General features: G+C 37.4%; 1 protein-coding gene across 3 annotated transcripts; it reads right to left on the bottom strand.

Moving 5' to 3' along the window:
• Positions 1-893: 893 nt before the first annotated feature.
• Positions 894-15398, bottom strand: LOC114145473 (6-phosphofructo-2-kinase/fructose-2,6-bisphosphatase 2-like). Of its 3 annotated transcripts, none has more exons than XM_028019077.1 (16): positions 15290-15398; positions 14356-14540; positions 13310-13435; positions 12832-12928; positions 12200-12266; positions 12045-12119; positions 11794-11850; positions 11565-11689; positions 10927-11134; positions 10207-10353; positions 10020-10124; positions 9805-9934; positions 7682-7744; positions 7523-7587; positions 5957-6139; positions 894-1934 (listed from the first exon to the last, which is right to left on the bottom strand). In XM_028019077.1, exons 2-16 carry the CDS (start codon positions 14444-14446, stop codon positions 1884-1886), a joined length of 1590 nt encoding a protein of 529 aa, XP_027874878.1. In that variant the 5' UTR covers positions 14447-14540; positions 15290-15398; the 3' UTR covers positions 894-1883. The 3 variants fall into 3 exon arrangements, with proteins under 3 accessions (XP_027874878.1, XP_027874873.1, XP_027874887.1); XM_028019072.1 differs by having other exon boundaries at positions 15227-15378; XM_028019086.1 differs by lacking the exons at positions 13310-13435; positions 14356-14540; positions 15290-15398 and having other exon boundaries at positions 12200-12262.
• Positions 15399-15838: the final 440 nt, after the last annotated feature.

Raw genomic sequence — 15838 nt, 5'->3', positions numbered from 1 at the left:
AATGTCAAAGCCATTTTCATTTTGGGCCATATCAAGATCATGTGTATTCGCAGAATGTATTGATAAAGCTTATTAAACTACTTCACAAGTAAGCAGTGTGGAAAAAGTAAAAAAAAATACTGCCCCCTGCATGTGAGAGATAGCAGTCACTTAAACCAATGTTTTGACTATTTTTGTGGAAAATATTTGCAATTACTTTCAGTTATGCTGTAGCACAAAAGATGTGAGGACATGTTGATTTTGCGAGAATTTCTGTGATCATGGAATGAAAACCAGAGAGACTAATTTCTGTAATTTAATTTATGAAAAATAGAGAAATAGTTAAGACAATGTCCTGATTAGAGCTTTTATATGACAGTGGTCCTTTCTCAAAATATCTGAGGTCAGAGAGAAAATGATCTACAACTCTTTATCAATGTGCAATTATTCAAGGACAATCACAGGCGTCAAAATAATTTTAGATTAGTCTCCGAAGGACTGATTGTCTGTTTCCTTCCACATTTCCCTTGTGACTCATTTACTCTCTGATGAAAGTGTTTTCATGTAAAGCAGATTATTAAAAAATGAGCCAGTTTTACTTTTTAAATTTTAAATCTGAAGAGATTGGGTTAGTGATGGTTATAAGTTACAGTATTTACAGTTGCATATGTGTTGCATCACTTGTTTGCTTTTAAACTGAAAAAAACTGAAACAGTGACTCTTCTGAGGTCATCACAGCATTTGATGTGTTTTCTTGCTGAAGGAGGTTAGGTTTGTCATCAGACGTCATAAAAAGACGTCACATAAAAAAAGTCCCTCGCTGGTCTGAGCCTGGTGATGCATGTCTGCTTCTGGAGTTCAGGCTACACCCAACAGAACAGGAACATGTTGTTTTAAATTAAAACAGTGTGCAATTGCAATACAAGTCCTTTCATTTAATAGATGTGTGCAGACTTTAAAGCTCTCTTTAAGACGTACAAATACATCAATATTGTATTCATTCGATGTAAATATTACTTTGCAAATCATACTACTTTGAATACTGTTAAGTACAGGCCTTAACAGAGTCTCACTGAAATAAATAAAGGCACTTGCTCAATTTAATTCCAAAATAAAAAGCCAGCAACATAAATAAAACTCAAACATTACTAAGTGGTTTAAAACTTCTTTGGGTGAATTCGGTATTGTTAATTATACCTGTAGTATAACAGTAGAAAGGAGGGATACATTCAGACACAACAAGACATCAGAAAAGAGAAAAAGCTGAATTATTTTTCACAGACTAAAGAGAAAAGTGAACTCCTGTACTTTTAAAGGGCTAGACAGAGTGTTTCATTATTTCTTTATAGCATTTGTTTGTGAGCTGAATCTAAAAAGCAATTCCACAAGCTTTAATCACAGTTTAAAACAGGGTAGTTACATCACTGTCAAATTACAGCAAGGAAGGGCACATTGCATTGGAATGTTTACAAAGGAAATAGAAAATCAAAAAATTATCAGAGGACAAATCAAGGCTGTCTTCAAGAGACGCCCTCTTCTTCCCTTTTATACTGACTGAGACTTACAAATTATGTCGCAAGTTTAGGTCTTTTTACTACAAATCTTTCATTTGCATATTTGGCATGAACACAGTGCAGATATAATGGCTATCATTCAGAAGCAGTGAGTTCATACATATACGTGCAAAACCATGCTAAAATGGACAAACTGTGTAACATTATGTTACATAATGTTACACAGAAGAGATGCATTTTCTTAATATGACAGCTGGAATTTTACTGATGATCGGCAGAGCTGGGAAAACGTTCCCACAGAGGAGCCAGCCTTGGACGGTTAAAGGAAGGAGTGAAAACACCGAGGCGAAGGCGACTGAAGTTGATTGTGCAGATTAGAGGAAAATACCTCTATGTGCTTTTTTCTCCCGTGTCTGGAGTGCTGAAACAATCCAGAGAGTTCTGCAAAAAGGAAGAGTGGAGTGCATTAACAGAAACCGCAGAGCCAAACAGAAATGAGGTGTTTGTTTTGACTGGTGCTGAACAGGGGTTAATATTGAACTCTGAGGTTTCAAGTCAGAGTAAGACAGGTTGGTTGCAGCTTTCTTGGCTTCAGAAGGGAAGCTATGCTAACAAAGGTCACTTTGTGGGCAACAGCGCAAGCAATAACATTGGAAACACTAGTCACATTCATTATAAAATAGCCTGCATGTTACATTTTTTACTTCAGGAACTGTGTTCAGATACTTTAAGCAACAGACTGAGCCTTGCTATTTATTTGAGTTTCCTTTATTTTCATGACTATTGACATTGCAGATTCACACTGAAGGCATCAAAACTTTGAATAACACATGTGGAAATATGCACTAAACAAAAAAGTGTGAAACAACTGAAAATACCCCTTATATTCTAGTTTCTTCAAAGTAGCAACCTTTTGCTGTGATTACTGCTTTGCACACACTCTGCATTTTCTTGATGAGCTTCAAGAGGTCGTCACCTGAAATGGTTTTCACTTCATAGGTGTGCCCTGTCAGGTTAATAAGTGGGATTTCTTGCCTTATAAATAGTCATGAAAATAAAGAAAACCCATTGAATTAGAAAGGTGTGTCCAAACTTTTGGTCTGTACTGTATATCCCATTTTGTCACGTTGCAACAACAAACTTTAGTGGTAATTTTATGAGCCAGGCCAAAAAAAAAAAAAAAGCCATGTACAAATTTAAAGAGAAAGCCAAATACAGTAAAAACATGAAAGGTGTGGTCTCCATGTGTTTTCACCCCCGCACCAAGAAACCGCCCTGTGTCACACCAAATGTTTTCCCTATTAGCAATTTTCAAAAGGACTTTGAGACAGATTTGAACATCAGTTTTTAATAATTGCAACAGATTCTACATTGGATTTAATTGTGGACCATTCTAACACATAAATATTATTTGATCTAAACCACTACAGCTCTGGCTGGATGTCGACATTCGTCTTCGTAAAGTGTTCAGCTCCACCCATCAACTCAGACCAGATTCCCTCTCTGGACTGAGTAAAAGCATCCCGATAGCATAAAACTGGCACTTCTACTGTTTGTTATTCTATGGACGGTTTGCTCTATGTGATCTGTGTTGTTTTTGGCCATGTGTAACACTTTGTATTAAGGCCAGTTATTTCAATTTTGGTCTCATCAATATTCCAAATGTTTGCTGTCTACATGACAAAATGCCAATATTTATATTTTTTTTTTTACAAAACAACTATAAAGGGCTATCTGGGATTCTGGAGCCTTTAAGTGGACCTTTAAAGGTTCCATTATTGGTCTTTTGATGTACATTTTTCCTGATGCCAATTAACCACCCAGTGAGACGTGTTGCAACACCTTAAACTGAGGAGGTCCTAAAGTCATCCCAGATGCCAAATCTTTCATGTGGAGGATGAACCAGTAGTTACTCCAACCTTCTCCCACTGAGCTGATCTTCTTTATGTATCCCCAACTCCAGCTTGTAAATAGTTAAAATGCTTTTATTAACAACCCAATTAGTTCAGGGTCACATTTATCTTTCACACAAAACTTTTCAGTGCTACTCCAATGCAATGTGATTCTGCTCTATGTTACCAACAGTACTGAAGGCAATTTTTTTTATTACATCTCATAGTTGGCTTTACAAGCCTTCAGTGGCTGCGGGAGGTTTCTGCATGATGGTCCATCATTTGCAAAAGGCTAATTTAAAGTCTCAAACTGCATAAACAGTTTGCTGCTCTGGAAAACTCTGTCCACAAATGTTAAGAACAAAATCGGCGGCAAAATAAAATCCCTACAGGAGTACTGCTCCCCCTGACGAATTATGTTCTCACTTCGATTACACAGGAACTGAAAGGCCTGCAGTTAACTCCTAATGTAACACCCACAGAAAACCACAAGGCCTGCTCAAAGTTAAAACATTTTAAATACTGTTAGGGCTAACTCCCATGGCCAAACATCTGTTTGCAGCAATAATATAAGCATGATGGCTTAACATTCAAACAGTAGCTAATTTAGTTTATTTGTTATAGTTTTGAGCAACTCTTAAATTGTTTCATTTCATTTGTAGATTTAAATAGAGTGCCTACAAAAAGTAATCACCCCCTGGGATGATTTAGCCTTTTCTAAATTACTTTTACAAATCCATCCTGATCCAAAAAGGTTTGACAAGAAACTTTCATGTAAAAGTGAAAACTGATTTCTACAAAGTAGCATAACATCAGTGACGGCATAAATATTCACCCCTTTTGTGGTGGCTTGTTTGTGGTGATGTATAGTGTTTGGTATCTGCCAAAGATAGCCTGAAGGCCATCAGTCAAGCATTTCGGCCTTGACTGATAGTCGAAATGCTCCATTATGATCTAATTTCTTCCAATTGACCACAGAGTTTGATATGAGTTTTCTTCAACTGTGGTTTGCTCATTTCCACTCTCCCATAAAGCTACGACTGGTAAAGGACAGTAATTATATGAATGTATCCAGGAATATTGATTAATCAGTGAATGGACCTTCCAGACACGGCTGTTTTTATACTACAATCACTTGAAACAATGTCACTCCACTCAGGTGATCTCTGTTCTACTTGTTGTGAGACTACGAGCAATAATTGGCTGGATCTCTGTTGAATTAGGTCAGGGGGTAAATATTTAGGAAAATCACTTATTTTGTGTGAAATATTTTTACTTAACCCATTTAAAAGCACCGACAACAATTGCCAGACATTTTTTCTATCTTATGAAAGCTCTAAAGGAATTGTTTTGACTTTTGGCTGCCAATTGAAGTTTTAAAATAAAATAATACTCTGTCTACTCGAAGCAATATCAATTTCATGTATCTAGTGTGAAAGGTCACATGACCAGACCTCTTTACTTCCTGCCTGTATCGCTGGAGGTAAATGTCTGTCTCAAACTTGCACAAGAGGAAGTCAGTAAAATATACTTTAACAAATATAATTACAATATTTTGTACATATGAACTTAAAATGGTATCCCTTAATTCATCATTTAATCATAAGAAGAGTAAATGTAAGCATGGCAACAATTGTTGCAGCTAGCATAATACATAGACAGCACTATGCTATGTGTCAATGGCTTGCCTGTTTATTCTATATGCCTTGCTGTTTCCACACAGCTTAAAAATATCACATATTTTAGATCCTCCAGACCTGAAGGAACCTCAAAATTATGTCTTCTACATCACTGTCATTCTCACAGTGGAAACCCTTCCCAAACCTACACTATCCCTAAAGGCAACCCTTTCCACGAAATGTGGCCTATGCTCTGAATGACGACTACAAGATGATGCCACGCCTGAAACTAGTTTAGGAGTCGGACTGGGCCAAAGTGTAGTGCTTGGTCTGGTGGAACAGGTAGTATTTCCTCCCAGATGCACATTTGTCATACTAACATTTTTACCTGGCTTTGCGTCTTTGATGAAATTACTAAATGAGGTTAAAGCCCACTAGGCACATTGAGACAATGACATCTGCAGGATGTAGCATTGAATCTTTATGTATCTAAAATATTTCTGAACACTCTTGTAACTATTCTTTTTTACAATAGATTATGCATGTCACAATTTTTCTTATTCTTTTATATGTGTACATAGGCCAGTTTTGTGAAATTTAGACTATGCAGTTTCCCACCGACAACAATTGTTGCCGAGTATAAAATCTACATTTTCACTAACATAATCAACATAAAATGTAATAATTCATAAATATCATGTGTTGGGGAGGTCCAAGGAATGAAATGCGTGCACTTATTTTGCAGGACAAAATTTGGGATTAAACGGGTTAATTGTCATTATTTTGTAGATATCGGTTTTCAGCTTCACATGAAAGTGCTTTTTGGTCAAAAAAGGGTAAAACATCCAAGGGGTTGAGTGCTTTTGTACCACATCAGGGAATGAACTGGTATAAATTACAGAATGTTTTTGCACACTGACTAAAAGCAGTTACATTTTTACTGGATACTGACCTCTCTTTGCAGCGATTTGATGCCCTTGGATATCGGTGTACTGGGAAAAGCTGGAGGAGGGAGTGCGGGTGAAGGTGAAACGTTGCTCATACTGTACATACGGGGCCGTTTAATCTGGTATTCGGTGGACAGCGGATCAAAGCTGTTCCTGCGGAATAAAAGTGGCGGCGTTCTCACTTTGATCTGTTCAAAGAGGAGCACAAAAACATGTTTGGGTAAATTAGCCATTTGTTCCAATAACTTTGTAGGTCTGAAAATACTTGTACTCTGAAACAAATCAGCACCAGTGAGTAATCCGTTACCAAAACAGACAGAAATGCCATGTTGGTTTCAATAGGCAGCATATTCCTCACTACAATAGCAGGAAGTTTCTCAAGAAATGTGTTGCTGCATCAACACCCACTGTCTGAACGCCTGGCAATTAACAACTATTTAGAAAAAAAACTCCAGAAACAAGATCAACATTTGCGTGTCACTTATTAGAGCAATTGGATGAGTGTGTCAGAGGAATGACTGTATGGGATTGCCTAACCCCATCTATTTCTGGATGAATCTGGCTGGTTCAGGGATGATGTTTGATCATCCCTGAATTGCTCATCAACCGCTCACCCCATAAAGCTATTCAAAGGGATTCAGTCTCTAGTGAATGACACATCAACACTCTCCGCAGCTGTGACGCAGCTTCCCCTGCTCATATAATATTCCTGGAGTTGTTTTCTTTCCACCGGTATCTGCAGATTTTCTTTTTTTATTGAGTGACCCGGTTTAAAGGCAGTTTTCCATTATTACTTTTAACACAGTCTTTTGGTGAGCTAGCTGTAGCGTCGCACTTTGAGCTGACGTCATGGCAAATAAACGGTCGTTTACATGCAGCACTTCGTGGACCACCAGAGGTCCGGGGACCACAGTTTGAGAAAACCAGGGTTAAATCAAAGTTTGGCACGGGGCTGGAACGAATACAGATCAAATCTGAGACTCAGGAGTGATGCTGTATGTTATCTGATGTTTGTGTATTACTGCAATGAATATGCATCTTCTTGATAACTGCACAAGTTGGACTGTTATACCTACAATTTTCTAAATACATGTTAAAAAACAAACAAGTTAGTAGTACGGACTGACAGATGGATAGATGGACCTTTCATCACTTGAAACAGAGATACAAAGAATGGTGGATGGATAGATGGACTGAAAATCAAGTCTGCAAAAACAAATGTTTTTTTTTTTTTTTTTCATATTTACCAAGCCCTGGAAAATCCTTCAATCATATTCCACACTGTGTAATTCATATTAATAATGGAGTTTCTTTCTGTAGCTTGCATTTTTGTGAATCTGAGTTAAGATTTTACCTGAGAACAGTGTTATTTAGTGTAGCTGGGTGAACGTCTGACTTTTTTAAGCAGGTAAATATCGTAAGGTGTAATTTTGGTTGGAATTCCTAAGAAGAGATCGGCTCCACGCAAGTCTATCCTGTCCTGACAGGTCACACACCTTAGGAACACGTACTTTATTTTAAGCGAGGCTGATGGTGATGGCTGAACTTTTTTGTAAAAAAAAACAACTTACCAATGGTCTGTCCCTGTGAGTGTTAACAGCTTCCACTTTCAGATCAAACATTTCCACTTTGCATCCTAGCAGAGGCAGACGGAGCAGAAATGTATCAAAACAACAACAAAAAAAAGAAATATGCTGTTTGACTTTCCTATAAGCAGAATAATGACTTACCATAAGCCACTGGGGTGAGTTTCAGGACAGTGTGCAGGGGACACTTCATGTAGGGTAGATCATCTAAAGCCAGAAAAAAACAAAGTAACTGGTGAGGTCATGTTGTATTTTTATTCAGTCTTACTTGGTTTGCTGTCTTATAAATGTTTGTGTTTTTTGTTACTTTCTTAGAAAGACACACCCATGCTCTGCTCTATGAGCTATACACCACACGCCTTTGTGGCAAACTCTGAAGAGCCACATGTCCACTGGTGGAAAAACATTCAGACAAAATACCAGTCAGAGTTGGAACTCATCTAATTGTAGCCAAGCCTTAGGCAAATACTGCCCCATGGACCACTTCCAAAAACTGAGGAAATGTCTGCACATGAATAATTATAGTTCTGTCAAAGATCATTTTTCAGTCATTTCCTTAAATGAAATAAAAATAAAAGGATTTTTAAAATGTTTCTGTGACACTAGCACAGTTATTGACACTCTCTTCTCGGAGGATGGACTAAAAAAAAAGTGTTAGTTCCACTGGCAGATTATTTCACTTCCAAGAGTTTTCCTGTATTATTATAAGTGAAATAATCTGCTAATGGAACATGTACTGTTTCCATCAATGTTAAAGAATTATTGATTTAACACAAGCTCCTATATTTTGTAAGTTACGTTTGTTTTATTTCAAGTATACTCAGATATTTGTACTCGAATCTAGACCAAAAATACTTGGCAAGAATTTGTGTTTTTGCAGTGTGCAATGTGTTGTTTCCAAGCATATTAATGCAAAACCTTTGCAGAAAGAAGAATGTGGGACAAAAGGGTGCGCATGCAACAGAGACAACCAAAGTCTTGAAAGAATTGTGTCGCAAAGCTCGTTCAAGCTTTTGGGGAAGTGTTGCAAAAAATATGGGGAAGTATTGCTCCTGCCTTCAACCACAGTTTCATGTCAGTATTATTGCAAACTGTAAAAGAAAACTGATGATCAAGACAAAGTTTCGTCCTAAGAAGAAACACATGTATGATCCAGTAATGGGTTAAGGTCAAAACGAAAAAAAACACACCCAGTGTTACTGCTCTGCAATAATCTAGTGAAGCAGGACGTCAGTAAAAATATAAATATCTCTATTAAATCTCTTCCTGTGCTAAAAGTGGGTGTATCTGGTTTTTTTTTACCGAGGTTATAGACTTTTCTGAAACTACACCTCCCATCTTTAAGGTCTGGTACTCCCACCACCAAAGGTCTGGCATATGAAAAAGGTAAATAAATAAAAACTGCTACACATTTATGAAAGTTGTATTGATGTTTGTGTGCTATTACTGTTCAGCCCACTTGCAGTGAGTTGCAAAACTATTCATACAACCTGGAAATTTTTTTACTTAGTGTCACAATACACCCACAAACTTCAAAGTATTTTGCTGGATGGTAGCACAAAGCAGCACATCATCATGGGTTGGAAGGGAAATTTCCTTCAGCCAAGTTGATGGGAAGATGGGTGCAGCTGAAGTCTTTTACAGAGACTGTAAAAGACTTAAAACTGCTTCATAACACAACACTCACATTGAAATGGTTTAGATCAAAGCGTGTTACAAGTAAAAATGGCCGAATCAAAGTCCATGACTAAATCAAATTAGGAGTCTAGCAATACTTGAAAACTTCAAAGAAGTTCTCCAACCAGCCACTTCTTGTGTTTTGCTAAGAAACATTTTAGTATAAATATGCAAAGCTGGTAGAGACATAAACCAAAATACCTGCAGCTACATGAGGTGGTTCAACAATGCCATTTTTTGTTTTTATCTAGAAAAAAAAATCTGAAAATCATTCATGATTGCCCATTTATTCTACCTCAGAATCATGAACTACTTTGTGCTGGTCTATCATATAAAATCCCAATAAAACATATTAATGTTTGTGGTAGTAATGTGACAATATAACTCCAACGGTTATGGATACTTTCACAAAACACCTAAAGGTGCAACATACACATTTATGTTCAAACCTGCATTTGTACGTAAATAAACCTTGTTAATCAAGATGATCTCAGTGAAAATATTTAAATTTGCACAATTTGACAACTTTGTGAGCCCACAGTAGTGTGAATTTGTAATGTAAGGCAGAGTAAGTGATTTATGCTAGTAACCTGCGCCCTTGTCCAAGAAATAAGCGAGCAAACAGCGCATGACAGCCTGATGGCAGATGACCAGAACGTTGCCCTGTCGCTCCAGCTCCATGATAACCGGCTCCAGACGCTGAACCAGGTCTTGGTAGGACTGTTAAGAGCAGCACATATTTTGTTCAAGACTATTAATATATTACAATTTAAACCTCCTTCAGGGAGAAATAAAAGGCTGTTACCTCTCCACCAGGGTAGCGGTAATGGTATTTGTCCTCGTCTCTCATAGCAAACTCCTCTGGGTACTTTTCCTCAATCATCGCATAGGTCATTTCCTCACACACTCCCTGAAACATAACCAGCATCAGTCAGTCAGTGAGTACTTTCTGCATGAATCTGACCCTCCAGCTGGTTCATAAGGACACACACAGCGTCGATTTCGTTAAGTATCTTCCACTGCTCGTAGGGGACACCCAGCTCTTCCGCCGTCTGAATGGTAGGCTTCAGCTGGCTGGTCCAGACCTTCAGGTCAGAAAGATTTTGCTCGTTCACAAACGCTTTCAGTTCCACAGCAAACTGTGAAAGACAGCATACAAGAACACTCAGGCTGACAACTAAATATGTTACACGGTATCTGAAGGTATAAGACTTTTTAAAGACCTATTTAATACCACATTGAATGAAATTTAAGAGAATAAAACTGATATAGCTGATTGTTGGGGGGGATCCTGCTGGATTAATATAAAGAATAGTAAAAACAGTGAAACTTGTTAAGTCTGTTTGTGGCTCTTGCCAGCAGCTGTGTGCTTTTCACACTATATATGGCTCTCTATAGCCTGGAATTTGTAATCATAAATCTTTTTCCATAGGCCTACTTGTATTTTTAATACATCTGCAGATTTGCAAAACATCTTAATTGGAATTTCAGACTTTGCCCTATTTGTAGGATTTTAGTCAACCGAGACAAGATTTATGGTTAAAAACACCCAAGTTCACCTTATCACTTTGAACACACTATGACAAGAGACTCGTCGGTCCATAGAGGTTAAACGTATCACATCTGCAAAAGATTATCTTGTGTATCTTTTGTATTTAAATATTTATAGAGGTAATAATTAAAATGTCATCTATAATTAAGTAAATGAGCACCTTCTTTCCTCTCTCTGAAAGGCCAGAGTCGCCTCCCAGGCGTCCCTCCAAATTGTGGAGGCTCTCTCCGTGCCGACAAAGGTAGATGGAGTGGGTGTGCACATGGATGTTCATCAGGTAGTACACTATCTTACTTTGGATGGAATCCTGCACCTTGTTCACCAAGAAGCGACGGCCAACGTTAATGACCTTAATGAAGGACAGGTTCCTGTGAGTCACAGTTAAAAAAAACGTAGCAGTTAATCGGAAATATTTACATAAACAAAGACAAGAAGACCATCAAGGTTGAAAAAAAGATTGCCCTTCCTGTGTTGTTTAAAAGTCTTTGGAAACTTTCATTCTGTAACCTTGTCACATGTACACAGGACGTAAGCTGCAGTACAGAAATTGATACATTTTCAAGCTTAGTTTGAATCTTAGTTTAGATTTACTGACTTATAAGATACACTGTTTCCACCTGCTGGACAAAGTTGGAAGGACACAAAAGTTTTTGTTTTTTTTTAAATGGCAACAAAAACAAAACTGCTTTTCACCCTAAAATATTCTGCTCGAAAATATTCTAAGAAAAATAAAATAGATTTAGTTTAATTACAATAGTGACAGAAATAAAAACCTACATATCAACTAAGGCACCTTACATGTCATGTTCGTCCGGTTCTAAAGGTTCATAGGTGACTTTATAACACTCTATTCTCTTTAGAAAATCGTCCATGACAAGTTCTCTGTCCCTTTCAGGGTAATCTGGGCTGGAGACCTTCACTTCCTTTGAGGGACAGAGATTTAAAAAGGTGATTCAGAGTGAGGTTTTAACATTTAAAGAATGGGTGTTTAATTGAATACACAATAAATAAATAAAGCAATATTTACCATGATGTTTTCAGCTATGACCTCTGGATCATCACATACTGATTCCACAAAAAAGACCTAACACAAAACAAGCAGAACCAAAAAAATTTTAAAATATCACAGTACAACTGATCACTAGAAAAATCCCTACTGTAGGAAGAGTAGGATTAATAAACCCACAGTGAATGGCTAGAGCCATAGAAACCCAGTGAAGCTCATGTTCAGACAGAGTCTGAAAGTATTTATTTCTTATTTATTAATGTTTTTCTGACCTTGAATGAATTTTCTTGTGCAAACTTAAGGATGAGTGCCCTCCTCTCCCTGGTAGTGTTGGTGGCATCAAAAACCTGACCAACAACAGAAAACATCTTAGAAAAATAAATAAAAGAAAAAAAGAAATCTTTGTGTTTAGTTTTAGTATCCTTACAGCAATCTGACCTCCTTCCTTGCTCAGATAGGTTTTAACATCCTGCAGTGCCACCAAAGCACACTGTCTGTGGAGGCAAAAATAAATCACCTTACAAAACCATGAAAAAGTCTTAAACGAAACTTAACATTTTGTTTTGAGTGGGTCACACAGCCACAGTCGGAGAATAACATTAACTCTCCAACTGATCCTGTAGCATATCTAGACATGTTCAGTGGTTTGACTTAAAAGAACTAAAGACCTACAGCAGATAAGCAGCATCTGAAATTCTTATCCTTGCAATACATTTTACTTTTGTTGTTGATGCAGTCTAAGATGTTGGACCAAATTATCTACATATTATGATATGATATGCACCCATAACACTAAAATACTAGTTTATTCCTTAATTTAGGTTTGTGTTTTATGACTGAAATACACACAGATCAGTTTTAAATGACAGTAAAGTGATAATTGTGAAGTTGAAAGAAAAGAATACACTTTTTAATACCATGTTTCATTCTCCTTCCTTCACAATTTTGTACTACTTTGTGTTGGTCTTTCAAATAAAACCCCAAGAAAATCCATTATGGGGTTCCCAAAATGTGTGAATACTTTTGTAACCCACTGTAAAGAAGATCTTTGTCACTCACGTTCTTATTTTCATTGCCTCTTCATTGTCATGTCTGAAGAAGTCATAGGACTTGTATGACTGCACTGCTTCTCTCCTATAAGCCCCGAGATTAAAGACTGCAAGGAAAACAGAGTGGAAAAAAAGAGATCGAAAGGCAGAGATCAGGATTAAAGTCTGTGCGCTGTCTAGGCAGTGACCTGTGTTTAAACAGCCTGAGCCACGCAGGTTCTACTGCATTCCTTAAAGGTGAAAACAGAAACTACAACTTCAAACAGAGCAGTGCTACAGGGGGCGCCACTCTCTGAAACTCCTTAGCCTGAAGCCCAACATTTTTATGAGTCATATGTTTTAAAAGTACTGCAACATTAACAAATAAGCAATGTACCGCAACAACTTTTTTCATGTGGTTTCCACTGTTTTTATTTGCTTTTTGTCTTGTAGTGCGATCAAAATGTTCTCCCCTGAATGAAGATCCTGCATGTTTTGTGAGTACTGACCCTTTGTTGGAACTCCGATCCAGTTGAGGTAGCGTGTCAACTTCTTGGAAATGTACGTTTTCCCCCTTGCAGGCAACCCAACCAACACAATCAGAAGTGGAGAATTGGTCATGTAATAGGCCCAAGCTGCAGTTCAGAGACACAATGAAATAACAGCATTTAGGCTTTTGAATTTGTGAAAAATATTTTATGGCCTCTTGGAGTTCCTTCAAGGCCAAGGATTCAAAGGTTTAGAGGTCAAACAGACATATTTTATAAACAACTACGGAAACACACTGAGTACACTAGCAGCAAGACGTGGGAGTGTTACGTAATGATCCAATGTCACCTCTGCACATGCGAACTGGGTAATGTTTATAATGCCACCTGTTTCAGGTTGCAGTTCATGAATAAATGTTCCCTGTGTTCTGGAGTATAGCCGCCGGGTTCAGTGTTCCAACCCTTGCAGGCTTGAATTGGGAGTGAACAATATAAAAAAACATTTTTTTCTTTTCTGCTCTAAACTGCACAGGGAAAGATAATCTATCCAAACAGGGAGCTGGCGAGAACAGACTTGACTGAAGATTCTCGGAACAGAAACTCAGCTGCTTGGAAACCTTCATGTTGAAGATTAGAGCTTACAAGAATTCTTGATAAAAAAAAAATAAAAATAGACAAGTTTGAATGTCATTCTACAACAAAAGGTCTGATGACAAACACTTTTATAAACAGGGATTATTCTAATATTTACAGACCTTTTGAGTAAATGCATCAGTGCATACCTTTACAAACACACTAACACATACCAGTAATGAGAGAAAGTGCATCACAGTTGACATTTAGCATTGTGTGCTGGCTGAAACTATATTATCTTGTGTTGCTCGAGCCTCACAAAGCTGGGACTCTTTATCAAGTGAACATTTTGAAATTTGCAGCCCAATCTTAAGAGAACATGCTAAATAATACAGTAGTTAAGGGGCACACAGAGTTTAATATTTTAAAAAGAATGAGTTGGGAGTTTCAGTTTTGTATTCCACATTTAGAAAACAGAAAAACAAATCACTCACAGCCCTTCTTCTCATTGCTCTTTAGGTCTGTCCTTTTGGACTCAGTGGAGCTTTCTGAAGCAGTACAAGGTTTCTTGTGTATGGCAGCCATTACTGGGCTTGATATGCCTCCTTATGTCCAGTTACAGCTGGCGTAGGGACAGCGATCGCTGGTCTCTGGGAACCGTGCTATAACATGTCACACCCTGCATGAAGAAAAAGCACAACAGTCAGATTGCATATAATCAGATTCAAGGGAAAGTAAAGACAAGACTTCATGCAAATATAGAAATTATTGGGAAAATATTTTACATGTTTAGTAAAGTATAATAGGCATATTCTGAAAGATAAAATAACAATGTGGTTAAGTTAACAATTTCTAATCATAATTTTATTAATATATCTTGTTAAATTAAAAATGTGGTTAACAAAAATGCAAAAAAATGCACACCTTCAAACCAAAGAGTGAAGTTAAATAATACAACTGATACAAATTGTAATACAAATGAAACATAACGCAGTGTCCTTCTCATGGGCTTATTTAATTACCTTTGAATAAAGTGATGCTCAACGGTTGAACATGTTAGCTAAAACTTCCGCATGTCAGTATTTGCATGTCAAAGCTGTACAACAAGCGCGTTGTAAGTACAAGGGTTCGAAATTTTAATGGTTTTAATATGAACATAAATCGCCACTCTGATTGTAAGACTAAAGGCAGAAGTCACGATTAATCTTTGTCAATTTGTTACTACTGTAACCGGGAGTTGCTACTGTACATGAACGCGCACTGACAAGAGCTGAAAACTTGTACGTTTACAAATAGAAAAGGCATCCTGAGGAGAAACTCTGCAGCATAAAAGCTCGACTGAAGAAAAAAATAAGGATAACATACCAAAAACCAGCCCAAGTGGAACTAATATCCAGTTCACTTTCGTCAATGATGCTGCAACTTGATCTGAGACGCGGACGTCACTTCAACGTCCCTTTCTTCCTCTCGGCTTCAGCTCCGCCCCTTCTATCTCCGTTCTTATACGGGAAGTTCAACTCTGAAGTTAAAGGAGCAGTTCCGGTGAATAGTTTCAAAATAAAGTAAGGACGTCATTCTAAAGCTAACTCCTTCCTGCTGAGGCTGCGGTGCACTGAAAGTACTTTACCTTGTTCATCTAAGATACACCTTATTTGCATTGCTGACTATAAGTATTAGTTAAATCATTTTTTATTGTGTTTCTAAGTGTTTCTTCTACCGGAATCTGCTATTTTGTAAGCATGTTATTTATTTGTATTTATGTCTCCATTTTGAATAGCCAGAATTTGCACATAACCTTACATTTTTATCTGTCTAAAGTCATCATCTTTATGTATTAAAGTCAGATGATCATATCAGTTCCTTGAGTAGCCTTTTAGGAAATATGTTTTATTAGAGAGTTACTTTTTACTTGTACTTGTTATGTATGGTAGGTGCGATACTTTAACCTCCTAGTTAAAGAAAGATGTGGTCCATCTT

The sequence above is a fragment of the Xiphophorus couchianus genome, chromosome 1 (genome assembly GCF_001444195.1).
Source record: "Xiphophorus couchianus chromosome 1, X_couchianus-1.0, whole genome shotgun sequence".
In the NCBI taxonomy this organism is placed as follows: Eukaryota; Metazoa; Chordata; class Actinopteri; order Cyprinodontiformes; family Poeciliidae; genus Xiphophorus; species Xiphophorus couchianus.
The sequence above is the reverse complement of the archived record's forward strand: the minus strand, read 5'-3'. Positions and strand labels throughout refer to the sequence as shown.